The 14,673-nt window shown below is 38.7% G+C and overlaps 1 protein-coding gene across 5 annotated transcripts in view; it reads right to left on the bottom strand.

The window, feature by feature from the left end:
- Nucleotides 1–7,981: 7,981 nt before the first annotated feature.
- The window catches only part of LOC102707499 (protein SWEETIE), a 34,993-nt gene continuing 28,301 nt past the window's right edge, over nt 7,982–14,673 (bottom strand). The window contains exons 41-54 of one of the 5 annotated variants that reach the window (XM_015838596.2): nt 14,064–14,161; nt 13,884–13,977; nt 13,646–13,781; nt 12,580–12,887; nt 12,362–12,505; nt 12,112–12,276; nt 11,891–12,016; nt 10,208–11,610; nt 9,924–9,993; nt 9,172–9,234; nt 8,356–8,605; nt 8,188–8,245; nt 8,081–8,112; nt 7,982–8,009 (exon numbers count right to left, since the gene is read on the bottom strand). In XM_015838596.2, coding sequence (XP_015694082.1) covers nt 10,681–11,610; nt 11,891–12,016; nt 12,112–12,276; nt 12,362–12,505; nt 12,580–12,887; nt 13,646–13,781; nt 13,884–13,977; nt 14,064–14,161 — 2,001 coding nt within the window. In that variant the 3' untranslated portion in view covers nt 7,982–8,009; nt 8,081–8,112; nt 8,188–8,245; ... (2 more) ...; nt 9,924–9,993; nt 10,208–10,680. Of the gene's footprint in view, nt 8,010–8,080; nt 8,113–8,187; nt 8,246–8,355; nt 8,606–8,977; nt 9,071–9,171; nt 9,235–9,545; nt 9,805–9,923; nt 9,994–10,207; nt 11,611–11,890; nt 12,017–12,111; nt 12,277–12,361; nt 12,506–12,579; nt 12,888–13,645; nt 13,782–13,883; nt 13,978–14,063; nt 14,162–14,673 lie in introns of those variants that run through there. The other 4 variants (XM_006656060.3, XM_015838599.2, XM_015838597.2 and 1 more) reach the window with 4 other exon arrangements.

Consider the following 14,673-nt stretch of genomic DNA (forward strand, 5'->3'; position numbering starts at 1 on the left):
TACATGATTTTCATGATATCAAATGTAAATATGCCCAATCAGGAGTCAAGAGCAGGATAAATACTGAACAGATCAACCATCCAATTAACCTTAAAAGATCAGACCGAACCGAGACAGTTTTAAGATTAATCAGCCGATCGGATCACTGTAGAACTCATCCTACATGGAATCGACAACCGATACGAGACTAGGTATGGAATTGAATATAAACCGAGATGCTATACTAATTATCATCATAAAACAATAACAACTAGCAACATGCACACTCATACCAGATCTAGAAGATCGAACTTAATCGAGACAATACAGATCTAGGCATAATCATACATGATACTAGCTAAACATTATAATATATAAATAACAAGATAGCAAACCAGCGTAATTCGCAACCCGATTCATTAAACTCAGTCGATCGAACAAGCTTCTATGGGCAGATCGTACCAAACATACATAGATCAGACCTAATCGAGACAGTATGCAATCTAGCATGATGTAACCATAGAAACGTGAAGATCCATGAGACTAACAAACCAATCGGCGGATTACGTACGATAATGCTGGCTAGAACTCCAGTGATAAGCCCTCGCGAGTCATCTATCTAATTTGCTAACACAAACCCGATAAACCAGATTGATCGGGACTAAACCGAGACAGAACTAGGTTAACCAGAATCATGCTAACAGATTAGACGGAAGAACTTGCGAGACCTTGATCGAGAACTATTACTACTTTAAGCTAAAACAGATCAAAGCAATAATAGAACTCAGCCTATTGATCAACCAGGCAGGAGATCGGACTTAACCGAGACAGTCCTGTTCTAGTTGACCGACGGGTTTTGACGGACTAGAACTTACATTGCGAAGCTGACAAACCTCGCGTCAAAAGCTCAAGCAAGTCGAAGATTTAAGGCGATGCGCCAAGTTAGATTGATCTGGAGATCCCTTATAAGCACCCCAGGCACCTATATTTAATTATAGCCCCGAGAATTAACTAACCTATCCGAATAAGAATCCGCTACTAACTAACTTACAGGGTTCGGACTCTAATTTAGATAATAGAATCCCAACCAAAATCTAAGACAAAACCTAATTAACCTACACGGACACATAATCAAAACCGAATCTATCCCTAAGCTTTTATTCCAATCGAAATCCAACTCTTGTCCGCTCCGGACTCTATCGGCTGCAACTCTGCCACTCCCAAACTGCTGCCATCAGCTGATTCGTGTATCCCCGTCTGATTCGGTCTTTAATCATGTTTCTACCCATAACGACTATTTGCCAAAATCTGGCGTTAACACGCGCCCTGGCCGCCACCGTGCGCCCTAGCCACGCGCGTTGGCTGGCCGCCACCCCACCGTGCGCTAGCCTGCTCGCTGCCGCCCTGTTCCCTCCCGCTGGCTGCTACGCCACCTCGTGCCCTTACCGCCGCGTGCTGGCCCACCCGCCGCGCGCCTGCTCGCCGCCGCCCTGTTCCCTTGGCCGTCACGCCGCCTCGTGCCCTTGCCACCGCGCGCTAGTCCACCCGCTGCGCGCCTGGTCGCTCGCCGCGCGCCCTTGCCGCCGGAGCGCCGCCGCCATTCAACCCTAGTGCGTGCGTTCTAACCGGGAGGGAGGGGGCATATATGATTAGAAAGTAGAGATGGGTATTGTTGTCATTTCCTTTGATTTTGAAAAGCGGGGCTAAATCCGTAATTGGACTCTAAAGTAGGATCGGTTATGCAATTGTTGCTTATTTAAAACATAGGAGCTAAATAATCCCAACATATTATATAAGTGAGTATTTATATTAGATCGGTTTTCATTATGTTTTCTCCACTTCTCAGTGTTTAATATTATATATATGTATGTGAGAAAATTAGATCTACTATCAGGTGTAATTACCCCCTTTACATACACATACACACAAGTAACATTACTGTAATGTTATACTCCATAGCAATACACAAGGGCTTTGCATTGCAATGGATAAGGCACCATGTATGGAGCAGTAGATGCTGGGTTCCAACCCTAGCTATATATGCTTAATTTAGCTTTGTTTTTACCCTTTTAACTGCTAGCGAGTGCATTATAGTTTTGGGACAAAGTGAGTACTAATGTGTACAGTACACAGCAACTAGCTAATTTGTCATCTGATCGCATAAGCAAGTTGTCATCTGATCGCATTAATCGTTGTTGATATACATGTTCCATCACATGGTTTTCTAGCAACTTCTGATGACTGACGGCAGCATGCACACCCATTTCTTCACTACAGATCAGATCAACACTATTATATTTTTCCTGCAAACATTTTGTCGAGCTGTGTACACTGCAGTTTGTAATATAATATATAGATCAGCTTGCTTGAACTTTGAAACATGCATATATAATATACAGAACACCCAATAAGAATCGTCTTTATTGTAGACATCACACATGATCGTCTCCGTACAGGGGTTGACATTACATGGAGGTGATGGCGATAGCTTATCATCTTGTTTCTATCCGTACAGATGACGATGCAACCGTTGATTAAGCTCTCTCCATTTCATCGATGTACAACTGTTAGGAGACTTAAAGAAAAGGGGCGCAGCTAGTGGACAAATAATAATGACACTGCGTGTATATATGTACATGAATTAGGCTCTCCCTTCTATCTAATCCAGATTCCTTCGGTTTTTCATGCACGCTTCTCGAAGTGTGTATTTTTTTATGAAAAATTTTTAGAAGAGGAGTTGCTTGAGCGCATGAAAACCAGTTGCCTTCCAGCACGAGGGTCGACGTGGATGCATCCACACCGACCGACCAAAAATCTACGGTGCTAGCACGCACTTTGCCCTTGTCTATAATTTCCGGCCCATATGTGAGGTTCTTATACATTGCTCATCTTGTTGATCACATGAGAGATATCGGCCCAGGCAGCGTTCCATAGGTGAAGCCTAGCTCGACAAAAGGGATCAGGTCAGTTCAGTTGGTAGGATTATTTATTGTCCCTTGCTGCAGGTAGCATTTCTAGGATAACTATTGTTATCTCCTTCATCTATCACTCAAATAATCATTTATCGTATCTATTTAAGGGATCCATGTACTCAGATGGTCTTCAAGAAATAAGAAATGGAACGAATCGAGTAGGTGTGTTCGTCATTCATCATGAAGAGCCTGTGACTAAGTCCGAGAGCATTGGCGAGTTCCGCCATCTATCCACCTATTCACCAATTTTCCCACTTCTCGAATACATCTCTTTTCATGCATGGCACAGGGGTTATGTGTTTCGTTTCATGTTCTTATCGTTAGGTACGTAGTTCAGTTTGGAGGGAGTGGGGTGTATACGTACTATATGTGGTTTACTTGAACAAAATATGGAGAAGTGAAATTCCTAAGGCAATCTATTTTAGAGGTGACGTACTACTAGAATCAAGAATTCTCTTAGCACGTGGTAACTAACCACTAAAGATAGCCCATAAACCGCCATGGAAATTGTTTCGGTTGGTCAACCCCCAAGGAATTGAAAACCCAACAAGTATAGGGAGTAATGGAAATCACATTTACTTTGCGGTCAGCTGATATGGAATATATTATTGGAGGTCGGCCGCTAACAAAGAACACATGCCAAACTTATATCATAGCATTAAGAAAATAACTTTCCATGAAGCCTGCAATAATGTTACATAAGATTCCCATGCAACGCATCATGGGGTTTCCACTCTTATATTTGGAAAGGGAATGATTGGATATTCCCTCAATGAAAAAATGAGGAAGTTAGAAAACATGCATAATCATATAATTAAGTAAAAAAACCCAAAAAAAACTAGGAAACATCATTAGAAATTTTTGAACTTTTGATTTTAATACCGAGCAAAAAACAAGATCACTAGAAATCATATGCACAAACCCTATATTGGTTGGACACCTACCGCTCCGCTAGTGCCACTCATTGTGAGAACTAGCAAGGTATTTCTGTGGGGGTAACTAATGACATATAATACAACCTCACTGTCCCATGCATTTTGGTTCCAACAAGTCCTGATCAGATTTTATTTGTAAATCCCCTAAGAAAAAGAAAGAGAAAAAATAAACTGCATAGTGTCCCCACATAAGCTCCTGAGGGAGCTTTGTGTCCCTTAACACCATGCTCATCATGTTATTCCCTAAATGGTCCTAGGCACTTTCTGAGAGCCAGCATTCCCTTTCCAACCCAATTATACAATACTATATATACCAGAAACCAACCACAAACCCAGCTTCCATTGGCCCCAACTCACCTAGCTAGCTTGTTTCATCCACTAAAAGTGTGCATTGATCATGCAACACTGTTGTGCCACCTTCTACAGTGCCATTCATTTGTTTTCCATTCTGGCTCCAAATGAAAAGGACAAGGGAAAAGGTTTTTTTTTTTCAAAAGGAAGGGGAAAAGGTTTTTTTTGCGAGAGAGATAAAAAAGAACCCCATATCTACCGGACATTTGTTGTAGCACTTAACCAAGGAGTAGGTGTGAACTACATAGGACATAAGATTTCCAGTTCATTTTGAGTGTATACACATTTAGGGTTTCAGATTAAAAATCCGATAGTTCGCATTGAGCGTCATGAAAAAGAATAAATGGTAAGATGGAATTACGTATATTTTAGAAAATTATTTTTTGATATATATATATATATATATATATATATATATATATATATATATATATATATATATATATATATATATATATATATCTTGTGGCATAGCATCAACCAAAAAAACATTCTACAAATTGCTCAAAATAAAACCCACCTCAGCCAGGCATGAAAAAACCTAGCAAAATAAGGCTGAACTAATACAAATAATTCCATTTGATCACCTAGCAAGGTAGCACCTGTCTCAATCTGCACATACACAGCAAAGCACATGCAGTGTAGGGAATCAGAATCATTTCTGGGAAGAAAAAAGAGGGGGAGGCATACGATATTTTTATTGGAAAATCTTCTAACTTTATTTTGAGGGGAACACTCCCAGGCCTTTTCGTAGCTGCAAGCCACGCATATTCTTGATGTCACTAATCATTATATGGATGATGCTATATAATCAACTAGCTTTACAAAATATTCGTGGCTTTTGCATCTTCCTAATTTATCAAAGATTGCAAGCCGATGTATGGAGAAAAGATGTTCCTTTTGTCATATTAGTAATCACTGTCTGTGCAATATTTTTAATAAATTTCGGAAAGCTACATATTTGATAAAAAAATATTATAGAACTTTCAGATTTAATGCATCATAAAACTACATATTTAATGCACAATATCTTAAAACTGTATATTTAGCATTAGCTTTGTTACAAAACTGCACATTCTAATTAAAGGCTCCATTGGGATAATAATGTTTGCATGAAACCTCTATAATATGTAATTTTATGATATTATGATTTAAATATGTAGTTTTGTGGTAATCCAACCTTGGAAGTGTAGTTTTACCAAAATATCAATAGATTTGTGAAATTCAACGATATGCACGGTTTATCATGACGGTCATGCTTACGCTACAAGTTGTTGCGTCTTCTCCATTAGTACGAATTTTGTGAGATTCACATGTATAAAGGAGAACATATCCTGTCCAGATAGTCTCTCCCGTGCACGGTGCACACTTCGTGCAGGGCGGTCTCATAGGTGCACGTTCGCGCGTCTGTTCCACCATCAAATCATGTATAAACCTTATACATGTAACTTTACATGTATAAACTTTATACACTAAATATTATCATACAGATTTTATACACTAAATAGTATACCTATATACTTTATACACTAAATACTATATTTATAAACTTTATACACTAAATAATTATAACTTTATATATCAACTGTATACATTAAAACATTCAATATATAAATAACTCATATATAGGAAGCATCTATCCTACTACCAGATGTAGCTACTCCCTTTACGTCTAAAGTGCAGAAACACGTCTATACATATTACATATTTCTTCTCTCCTCTAACAGAAAGTTCAAACTCTATACTCTATACATGTAGTTGTATTATTCTCATGAAATCTAATAGTGTCTATACTTTCTATTGGGTGGGAGAAAAACAATTATGAAAATGTTTTTTATCGTGGACGTGCAGAGAGTAGCTACACCTGGTAGTAGGATCTAATTTTCCTATATATATATATATATATATATATATATATATATATATATATATATATATATATATATATATATATATATATATATATATAAACCATAAAAGAATCTAGTATATGTCATACCTAAGCAACAAAAAATATAAAAAAAGAGATCCACATGAAAAAAAAAAGCAATACCCATCTATTATATCTAACTAGAAGGTACCCCGGGCGTTGCTGCGGCAAGTTAGTTGCAAACAGTAGCAGGGAATCAAAATGGACGGGAAAGGTACATCAAATGGCACATATCAAAATTCATGATTTCAAGTAATAGCTAATCTAGATTGAAAATATAAAGTACATTAAACCAAAAACAGTATAGCCAGTATGTAGTTGTGATTACAGAACAATAAAAGTCAAAAACTCAACTTTGGTTAGGACACAAATACATGCAACCATGCTGAAATGACATAAACAAAACTAAATATTTTGAAGATAATATATAGCATGCCAAAAGACGACACCATTTAACTCAATTATAACTATGATATGATTACACAATAGGTAGTGTGATAAACCGACCATTATTTTACCAAACAAAGATGGTTGAAAAATACTCCCTCCGTTCCATAATATAAGATACAACCACTACTAACCGAAAGACTAAGAAAGAGTTATAACTACCTTCTCGTTTAAATTACCTAAATACACGTATGCATGCATGTAATGTGATAGGATGTTTTGATGATGAAAAATGTGCTAGTTAATGCATAATTGCATGTTATGGGACAAAGAAAAAAGTGGCTACGCCTTATATTATGGAATGGAGGGAGTAGTGCAGAACCTAGCTAGCAAGACTTGTATTATCAAAGACAATGGTAGGGGAAAAAAAACAGAATATACATGGCTTGTTGGGTTAAGTTTTGGATATGTCTCCATTGTGCACAAGCAAGCATTGTAGTCAGAGAATCCAATGCTCAAAACCTCCAATGAAAGCATAAAAAATCATGTCAAACCAATACAACTAAGTGAAAAATTGAAATGTCATATGATTCTGCCAATACATTAATGGAAATAGAAAATTCTAAAACACTATAGTTCCTTGATGGGTAAATTGTGGTGTATTCATGATGTGTAAGTATCATCATAATTTAAAGATGGTTAAGATTTAATTGCAAGCAAGGCATGTGTACATATTAGAAGGATTACATATCAGATGCCAATAGGCCATATGTGTAGAAAAACTGCAATGAAAGGTAATGTTGAGAATAAAAGGACCTGACAAAGTTGGGATAAACATTAAATAAACCTGGCATTTGAGAAAAAACTTCAAAGACTGATCAAAGAAGAGAAGCATTAACAAATTGCAATCGTCTGATTAATTGAAATATCAACCATTGCCACAACAATGAAGAGCAGATGACCTAAGCCTCACCCTGCAACCACTGCTCTAAATTACAATGAACAGCTCTGCAGCCAAGAAATAAACCAATTGGGTATAAAATATCATTGCTCCAAATCCAGACTGTTATTGCTCTGCATTTCTGTAATCATGGTTCTGTTGCATGACTGCAAGTCACAGGATAGTCAATTCATGCAAAAAGTATGGAGGAAAAGAGTAAATATTTGAAGCCAATGACAATATTACAGAGCAAAGAATGATATGATCATCGCACGTTATACCTGTGAATCTGTAGAAGCAAATCTGCAGTTAGTTTCTCAGAAAAGACTAGTACAATTAGCACTCATAGAGGTGAAGGCCAAAACTATTAACTGTAATGTCGTAATACTTTCAAAAACTGAACTGATCTTACCTCTGTTTTGCAGGTTCCATTAGTGTACCTTTTTTCAGAAGACATCCCAATAGTATTCCACTTGCTTGGTTTTTCGGAAAGCCTTGGAAGTTTAGGACGACAGCTGCCGATGACAATACATTCAATTAGCAGTGAAGAAGCTGAACTAACTGCGAAGGTCTGGAAGAATTGGACCTAAAGCACGGCCAAAAAACTGGAAACATCTCCTGCAAAAACGTTTAATCAATAGACGATTGGGAAATGAAGGAAAGGAGAAATCCCCAAATAAAATGTTCTCTTACCTCTCCCCAAATCCCAGTTGAAGATTAGATTAAGATGGATGAGCAACAGCGATTTCTTCTGCAAATAAAGGAAAGAATGGAAAGATGGTTGTGTAGAGTAAGAACCACACTGAGATGGAGCTCCATACAGACTCCCCAGGCAAGATCGATACGCAGTGGGCTTCCTACCAGCGATAATGAAAGCGCGGTGGCATCAATGGCGTGGTTGCGTGGAGCGCGACTGCTTCCTCCGCTCGTTGCTATCCCAGGTGCTCACCGGACGGGTTCGTCTTCATCCTCGGTGACACCCCAGATCCGTCGTCATCCCCAGCAGCCGCTCCGATGCAAGAGGAGGGAAACGACGCCGCTGATGTGTGCTGGAGGACAAGAGAGCCGGTGGCGGTGGCGAGGGGGTGGAGCGCGGCGGCGGCGGCGATTTCTGCGAGAGGAGAAGGGGATTGAAGCATGTCTCGGGGGAGATGAGGGAGGTGACGCATGAGTGCGCAAGGGCATAATAGGGAGGCAAAATAGTGGTGAATGGCGCACGGCCCGGATAGCAGTACGAACGTCGATCCGACGGATGACGGCGATGGACTGTAGCTTGGAACAGTGCAACAGTACCATGGGCAAATTGTAGGTAGGATTATTATCTGAAAGCGCGCGAGCATTCACGCTCTAGCCTTCTCGCTTCGTGCGTATCATTGTTAAAAGTTTTAGAAAAAATTGTACATATACTTTCAATAAAAAAAAGTATCATCTTTAAATTAATTATATATACAAAACAAAAAACTTTAAAATAGTGACGCTTGTTAGTTGGTGTGTATGAAGTGTGCAAAAAAACTTATGTGCACCGAATATGTTGGGATGTAACTGTGTCTACGCCGACATCTTGGTATCTGTTTAACTGTGTATATGTTATATAAAGAAATTAGAGAAGAGGCATGCAATCTTAGCAACAAATTAATCCACCGTACATAATTAGATCCAGTTGAGACGATCAATTACCTTTTAGGCACTTTACTCTTATTATGTCCCAGAATTGCCAGGAGCCCACCATGTTCACCACATCTGCACGCAGCAATGCCAGATTCCAACCAACGGTGACGGTGCATGCAAGTTGAAGAGGGGATCATGCAATGAGATACGGAGTAGGAATTAAATTTCAAAGTATATTTTTTCCTCATGATTTTTCGTAAATATAATGTTCCTAAAAAAACCAAAAATATACCCATGTCGCCACTGCAGTGGCAGCACCTGCCTTCGTTGTCTAATTATTTATATTAACACTCGTGAGTTTGACATGTGAGACCATATGAGTTAATGACACTGGGTTAGAATGTCAAATAGGAGTATCAAAAAATTAAATCCCTCGGTGTACAAGCGGGCCAGGGCTCCGTGGAAAATATATTTATCTTTAAAAAAAAGAGCAAAAAAGAGTGTATTTTTTGGAAGAAAGAACACGGTGAGATGGGGTCACAAGTTGTTAAAATGTAGGCCTTCCGGGAAGGCTGTGCTTTTGGAGCATTCGGAGAACAAAATAAAACGGATAGATATTCCCTGACAGAAATGCCAAGAAAATCACATTCCGTCTTATCGGTTGAATGCTCCCTTCCTCCGGCCCGGCTAGTTGCATTGCGGCTGCCGATTCCACGATGTGTTTGATTTCGTAGGCCATAAATTTGATGAGAGGATCTTAGTGAGTGCATGCACTGTAGAGCATGTGTGTATGAATGTATGATGCAGGCGGCACTACATACCTGATGATAAATGTAATGATGTATGAATTCTGATTGTACACACAACACCGACGTCCGAACTCCGAAGTGTCTGCTATCAACTTTAAAACTTATGCTTATAAACCAAAACTTAAATTCTAAAACTTAATTTAGAATTATTTTTAAGGGTTTTTATCGTAGTTTAACTTTTAATATTTGTTTTTAATCATTAAAAACACATAAAATCTTTACCCGTAAATTATTTTTTAATTGTTAATAAAATGTTTCGCATACTCTTAATTTTTGCAAAAAAAAATCATGCTGACCTTATAATGCATGATGTGTAATTGTGTATGCCTCCAAAGTGTTGCCATCCCGTAACCAAGAGAAAACAGTGGATCAGAAATTAAAATCACTGAAATAATCATTGAATAATTTAAAATGCTAGAATAGAAAAAGAATTACATTAACTTGCGTCCTGAGGGAATTCCCATGGTTATTTCCAATGGAAGCAGATGTGGCGAGCTTCAAAAGGCAACCAACTTATGTCCAATCTTGAAATAGTTACATGGAGCAGGGCTTCTGATCTGACAAACATTTCAGAGCAGTGTTTCCTTAGAACAGGCAGGCAGCACAGCTTTGAATTTACATTTTAACAAATATTACTTGGCCTAACTAAACGGGACTTGGTACATACAAGGAACCAATTCTTTTGTTGTTCTGAATCCTAACATGCAATAACCTGTATGGATGTGTATTCTCAAATGTTCTAGATTAGCTAGATCAAGGCTCCTCTCAATCATGACCCAGACGTGGTTTCAGCATCAGTTGGTTCTGGTTTGGTATCCACATTTTCAGGACACACATCTGATATTACTTCATCAGATGAAACAGACACCTTTTCCCCACAATCTCTGTTAACCATTTCAGATCTTTCATTGGCCATTAATACCTTGTCACAAGCGTTATCTGATTCATGCTCTGTAGCATCCGAAATATTGTTCAATTTACTTTTGGAATCATCCATGGAAGGAATATTTTCATCCAGCGCATCACCCTCAACCCTTTGAATTTCTCCAGAGGCGCCATTTTCCTCTTCGCCTGCTGAACTAGCGACCTCATTTGGTAAGTACAAGTCATCACTCTTGCTTTCGTTACTCACAAATTGATCATCATGAATCTTCTGTGATTCATCATCACCAGTCTCTTCTTTAATAATATGAACTGATGATCCTGTGCAACGAGCTTTTATATCTTTTGGGGATTCCTCATGATCCTTACAGGACAACTCTTGAGATTCACTCTTGACCTGTTGTGCAGTATCTGAGAAATGTGAAGTGGAGGGTTTCTCGAGATCCTTATCAAAAGAACTTAGGCCTTCTGTTGTACCACATGAAACATCTACATCACTAACATCTTGAATAATATTTACCTGAGGGATCTGTTCGTCATGAGGACTTACAACAGAAGCCTGCTCAGTTACAGATGAGACAGCTGTAGCAGAGTCTGCACCATCGTTGGTACCATGTGCAGGAAGAGACTGAAACGTATCCCAGTCATCATCCCAATCATCATCACTAGCTTCTTTTTCATTCTTCTCTTCAATTGCAATTGTGGCGTTCAACACAGGTTGTTGACTAAAACCACCCTGAGCACTCTGCTCTGAATGTATGCTGATATTCGCTGGCACTATTGTCTGACCCTGAGTAACCGAAGCTCGGATCATGTCCTACAAACATCATAAGGCTATTAAAGATACCATTTACAGAGAATGTCTAATTTTAATATACTAATACAGCAATGCCCCGTCACATCCCAGCAAAACAAAACAGTATAAGAATCAGTTAATTAGCACAACTGTATAGCGCATGAGAAAATTGTATATACATACTGTAAAATAAATGGTAGGGTGACAAATTTTCAAAAATGAACATGAACATAAGCATCTAACAGACGAAAAACTAAGTTCAGTTCCATGTATATCAGTCAGTAGATTATAATGGAAGTACCTGAAGCTGTTGTCTTTTTGTAGGTGGCGCTGACAACATTATATCTTTGATATGCACGGCAGCAGATGGAATCTGAATAAAGTGAGAGAACAACTTCTTGGAGATGATGTTTACTTCAGCAAGTTCCTGGAACAGACCAACACAGACAGACCATCAAAACTGGATTCCACAGTATATTTTCCTGACATCGTGATCTGAACCAGTGAATTAGCTTTTGCTACCTGTGAACCAGTGCCACTAGAAGAATAGAAAACCATCAGTAATGCATCCAGCAGAAGTATTGTAGCCTCTTGCGGGGATTTCTTTGATTGTGCTAGTGTATGGAAGAGGAAAAGCAATTTTAAACATTCATCAATTACACTGACAGATTCCTTGCTCGAGCATCCCTGGAGGAAGCATGTTGTCAGAGAATGCCCTCTGATCTTGCATAAAATTAACAATCTCAATATTAATTAAGCTTCCAAATAGTACCTTTAAAGCAATTTGAATTACAGAAAATACATCTCCCAGTAATTCCACAAGTAGCACCATAAAAGAATGTATCGTTGTTTGTGAGCCTTCAGTTAGCTCTCTCTGTGCAGAGACTTTAAGAATATGTATCCCCAACATTTGCACCTGCTTAGAGAAATCTTCTTAGATACCAACACTTCCTGACATCTTAGGCATGCATGGTAAGCGAACTATTTTACCTGTACGCTTGTACTGCAAAGTGAAGCCTGAACAACTTGTGTGCAATGCCTGAAGCAGCCTGACATAAGTTCATTGCTTGTACAGTTTTCACCTTGATACCCGATTTCATCAACAAGTTTTGCAAGAGCAATAGCTTCTCCCAAACAGAAATATAGTATCTTCGCCAACAGTTTGTAGGAATCAGAAATCTTGTTATCCAGCATTGAGATCCTGTTGCCACATTCTGTACAAAAGAACGCAACCAGGCTAACCAAAGCTCCCAAGGCAACTTCACGGTTGGCACACTCATCACCTGGTTCAGCTCTTTCTACAAAACAAAGGGGCAGTCAGAAAATAAAAACTCAAGCAACCTAGGAGGAACTAGGTGGCTTTTTTAATTAAGAAACAGTCACCCAAATTCGCCTTGACGAGGACTTGAACTTGAACTTGGGTAGTCTGGGTGCTATTCTGTTCAACAGATAAGTATGAAATTTCCTCATCCTCCAACACTTTACTAGCCTCGGCAGTACATCTAAGCTCTTTCACCAACTGAGCTAGGCTCAATTACTTTGAAGTATATAAGGTCATACTACAATCATAAGTGCTTATATAGGTGCTTAGAAAAATATTAAAGTTAAGAACCTTAATTAAAAAGCCAAATGTTGAAACGCAAAACACTAAGACTGGTGCTTAAATTGATTGCATCCATCCTCAGCCTTCACAAAACTTGACTAGTTACTAATTTAAGCGCCTGTTGGCATCGACGCCATGCAAAGCAGCGATGTCAGTTCAATTCTATTGGGAAAAAAAAACAGTTTTTTCAGTTAGCATCCATCCAAGCACTGTGCTTTGCCTAAGAGAATGCCTCTTTTCCATCCCACATTTTTTTAGGAAGGTACTACTTGTTAAGGAAGTCCCGTTCAAGACAACTTGCAGATTTGCTCCATAAGTTTCAGGCATTTGGACAATGGTAATGGGACAAACCAACTGAGGTGCTCGAGTCTCAGTTACTTTTAGCAGTACCGAAACCGATGTGATATTTTGTAAAAAATTGATCAGCAAGTAACTGAGACTTGATAATTGTACCTCGGAGATATCTCTTCATGAATGGCAAGGTATTTTGGAGAAAGGAGATGATATTTGACAAGCATAGATTAGAGGGTATTTGTTGAAAAGATTGGTGCGATGTGGATACCAGTAGTATCATCAGTTTCCACCCATGCTGCCACATAAAACAGCCCATTAGATTCAATGCATCTCAGAAGAACTTCAAAAGAACTACATATGATCAGGGATAATAACTCATGTCTTATCATATCACTACCTCATTTTTCATTCGACAAGCCATTGTCTCAGTAGCAGCAGATAATTCAGAAATCAAACTATTGCTTAACCATTCCTGAGAACTTCCACACCTACTGCAGAAATTTGTTGTGAAAGGAACTAAAGAAATAACCAGAAGCATAAAAAGGTTTTGAGTGTGGTGAGAATCTAAAAAGATTACCTTTGAAGTATAATAGCAAGATACCGTGAGTACAACTCTAATGCAACAAAAACAAATTCTTCCACCTCAAAAAACTCGTCAGGGCACAGTCTGATTATCTACATGAGAATCCACAGTAAATCGATTAGATGACCCATCAAAAAAGGTAGCGTGCAATAGAATACTTCTCCGTTCTATGAGCCACAGTCTACAACCATTTGTTGTTCGACACCAGTTTACAAATTGGGTCTTAATTGGCGTTCATTCTCCTATGCAATTCTGCTGACATGGCATGTTGTCAAGTGGCATAACCCATGTTAACAGAGAATGACATCTATGACCTCCTTCAGTAAAGGTTTGCCCAATAATTAAGTTCCATGTTCTTCCTTTTCAAAAAAAAGTTCCATGTTCTCTGAGAAATATGCCTTATTATTGTAGCTACTCCTAATAGCTAGGTAAAATCCAAGCTAAAAGCTGTAAAAAAGCAATAGTCACAACGGTGAAATGTTGCCAGGGAGCAAGGCTTTGGCACACATGAAACAGCCTCTTTGATTAGAAACCACAATAACTGTGAACTAGCAAGCATCAACAAGAAATCCAAAAGAAATGTCAAGATAATGGATTTCTGCAT

This window comes from Oryza brachyantha, chromosome 6 (genome assembly GCF_000231095.2).
Source record: "Oryza brachyantha chromosome 6, ObraRS2, whole genome shotgun sequence".
NCBI classification, from domain to species: Eukaryota; Viridiplantae; Streptophyta; class Magnoliopsida; order Poales; family Poaceae; genus Oryza; species Oryza brachyantha.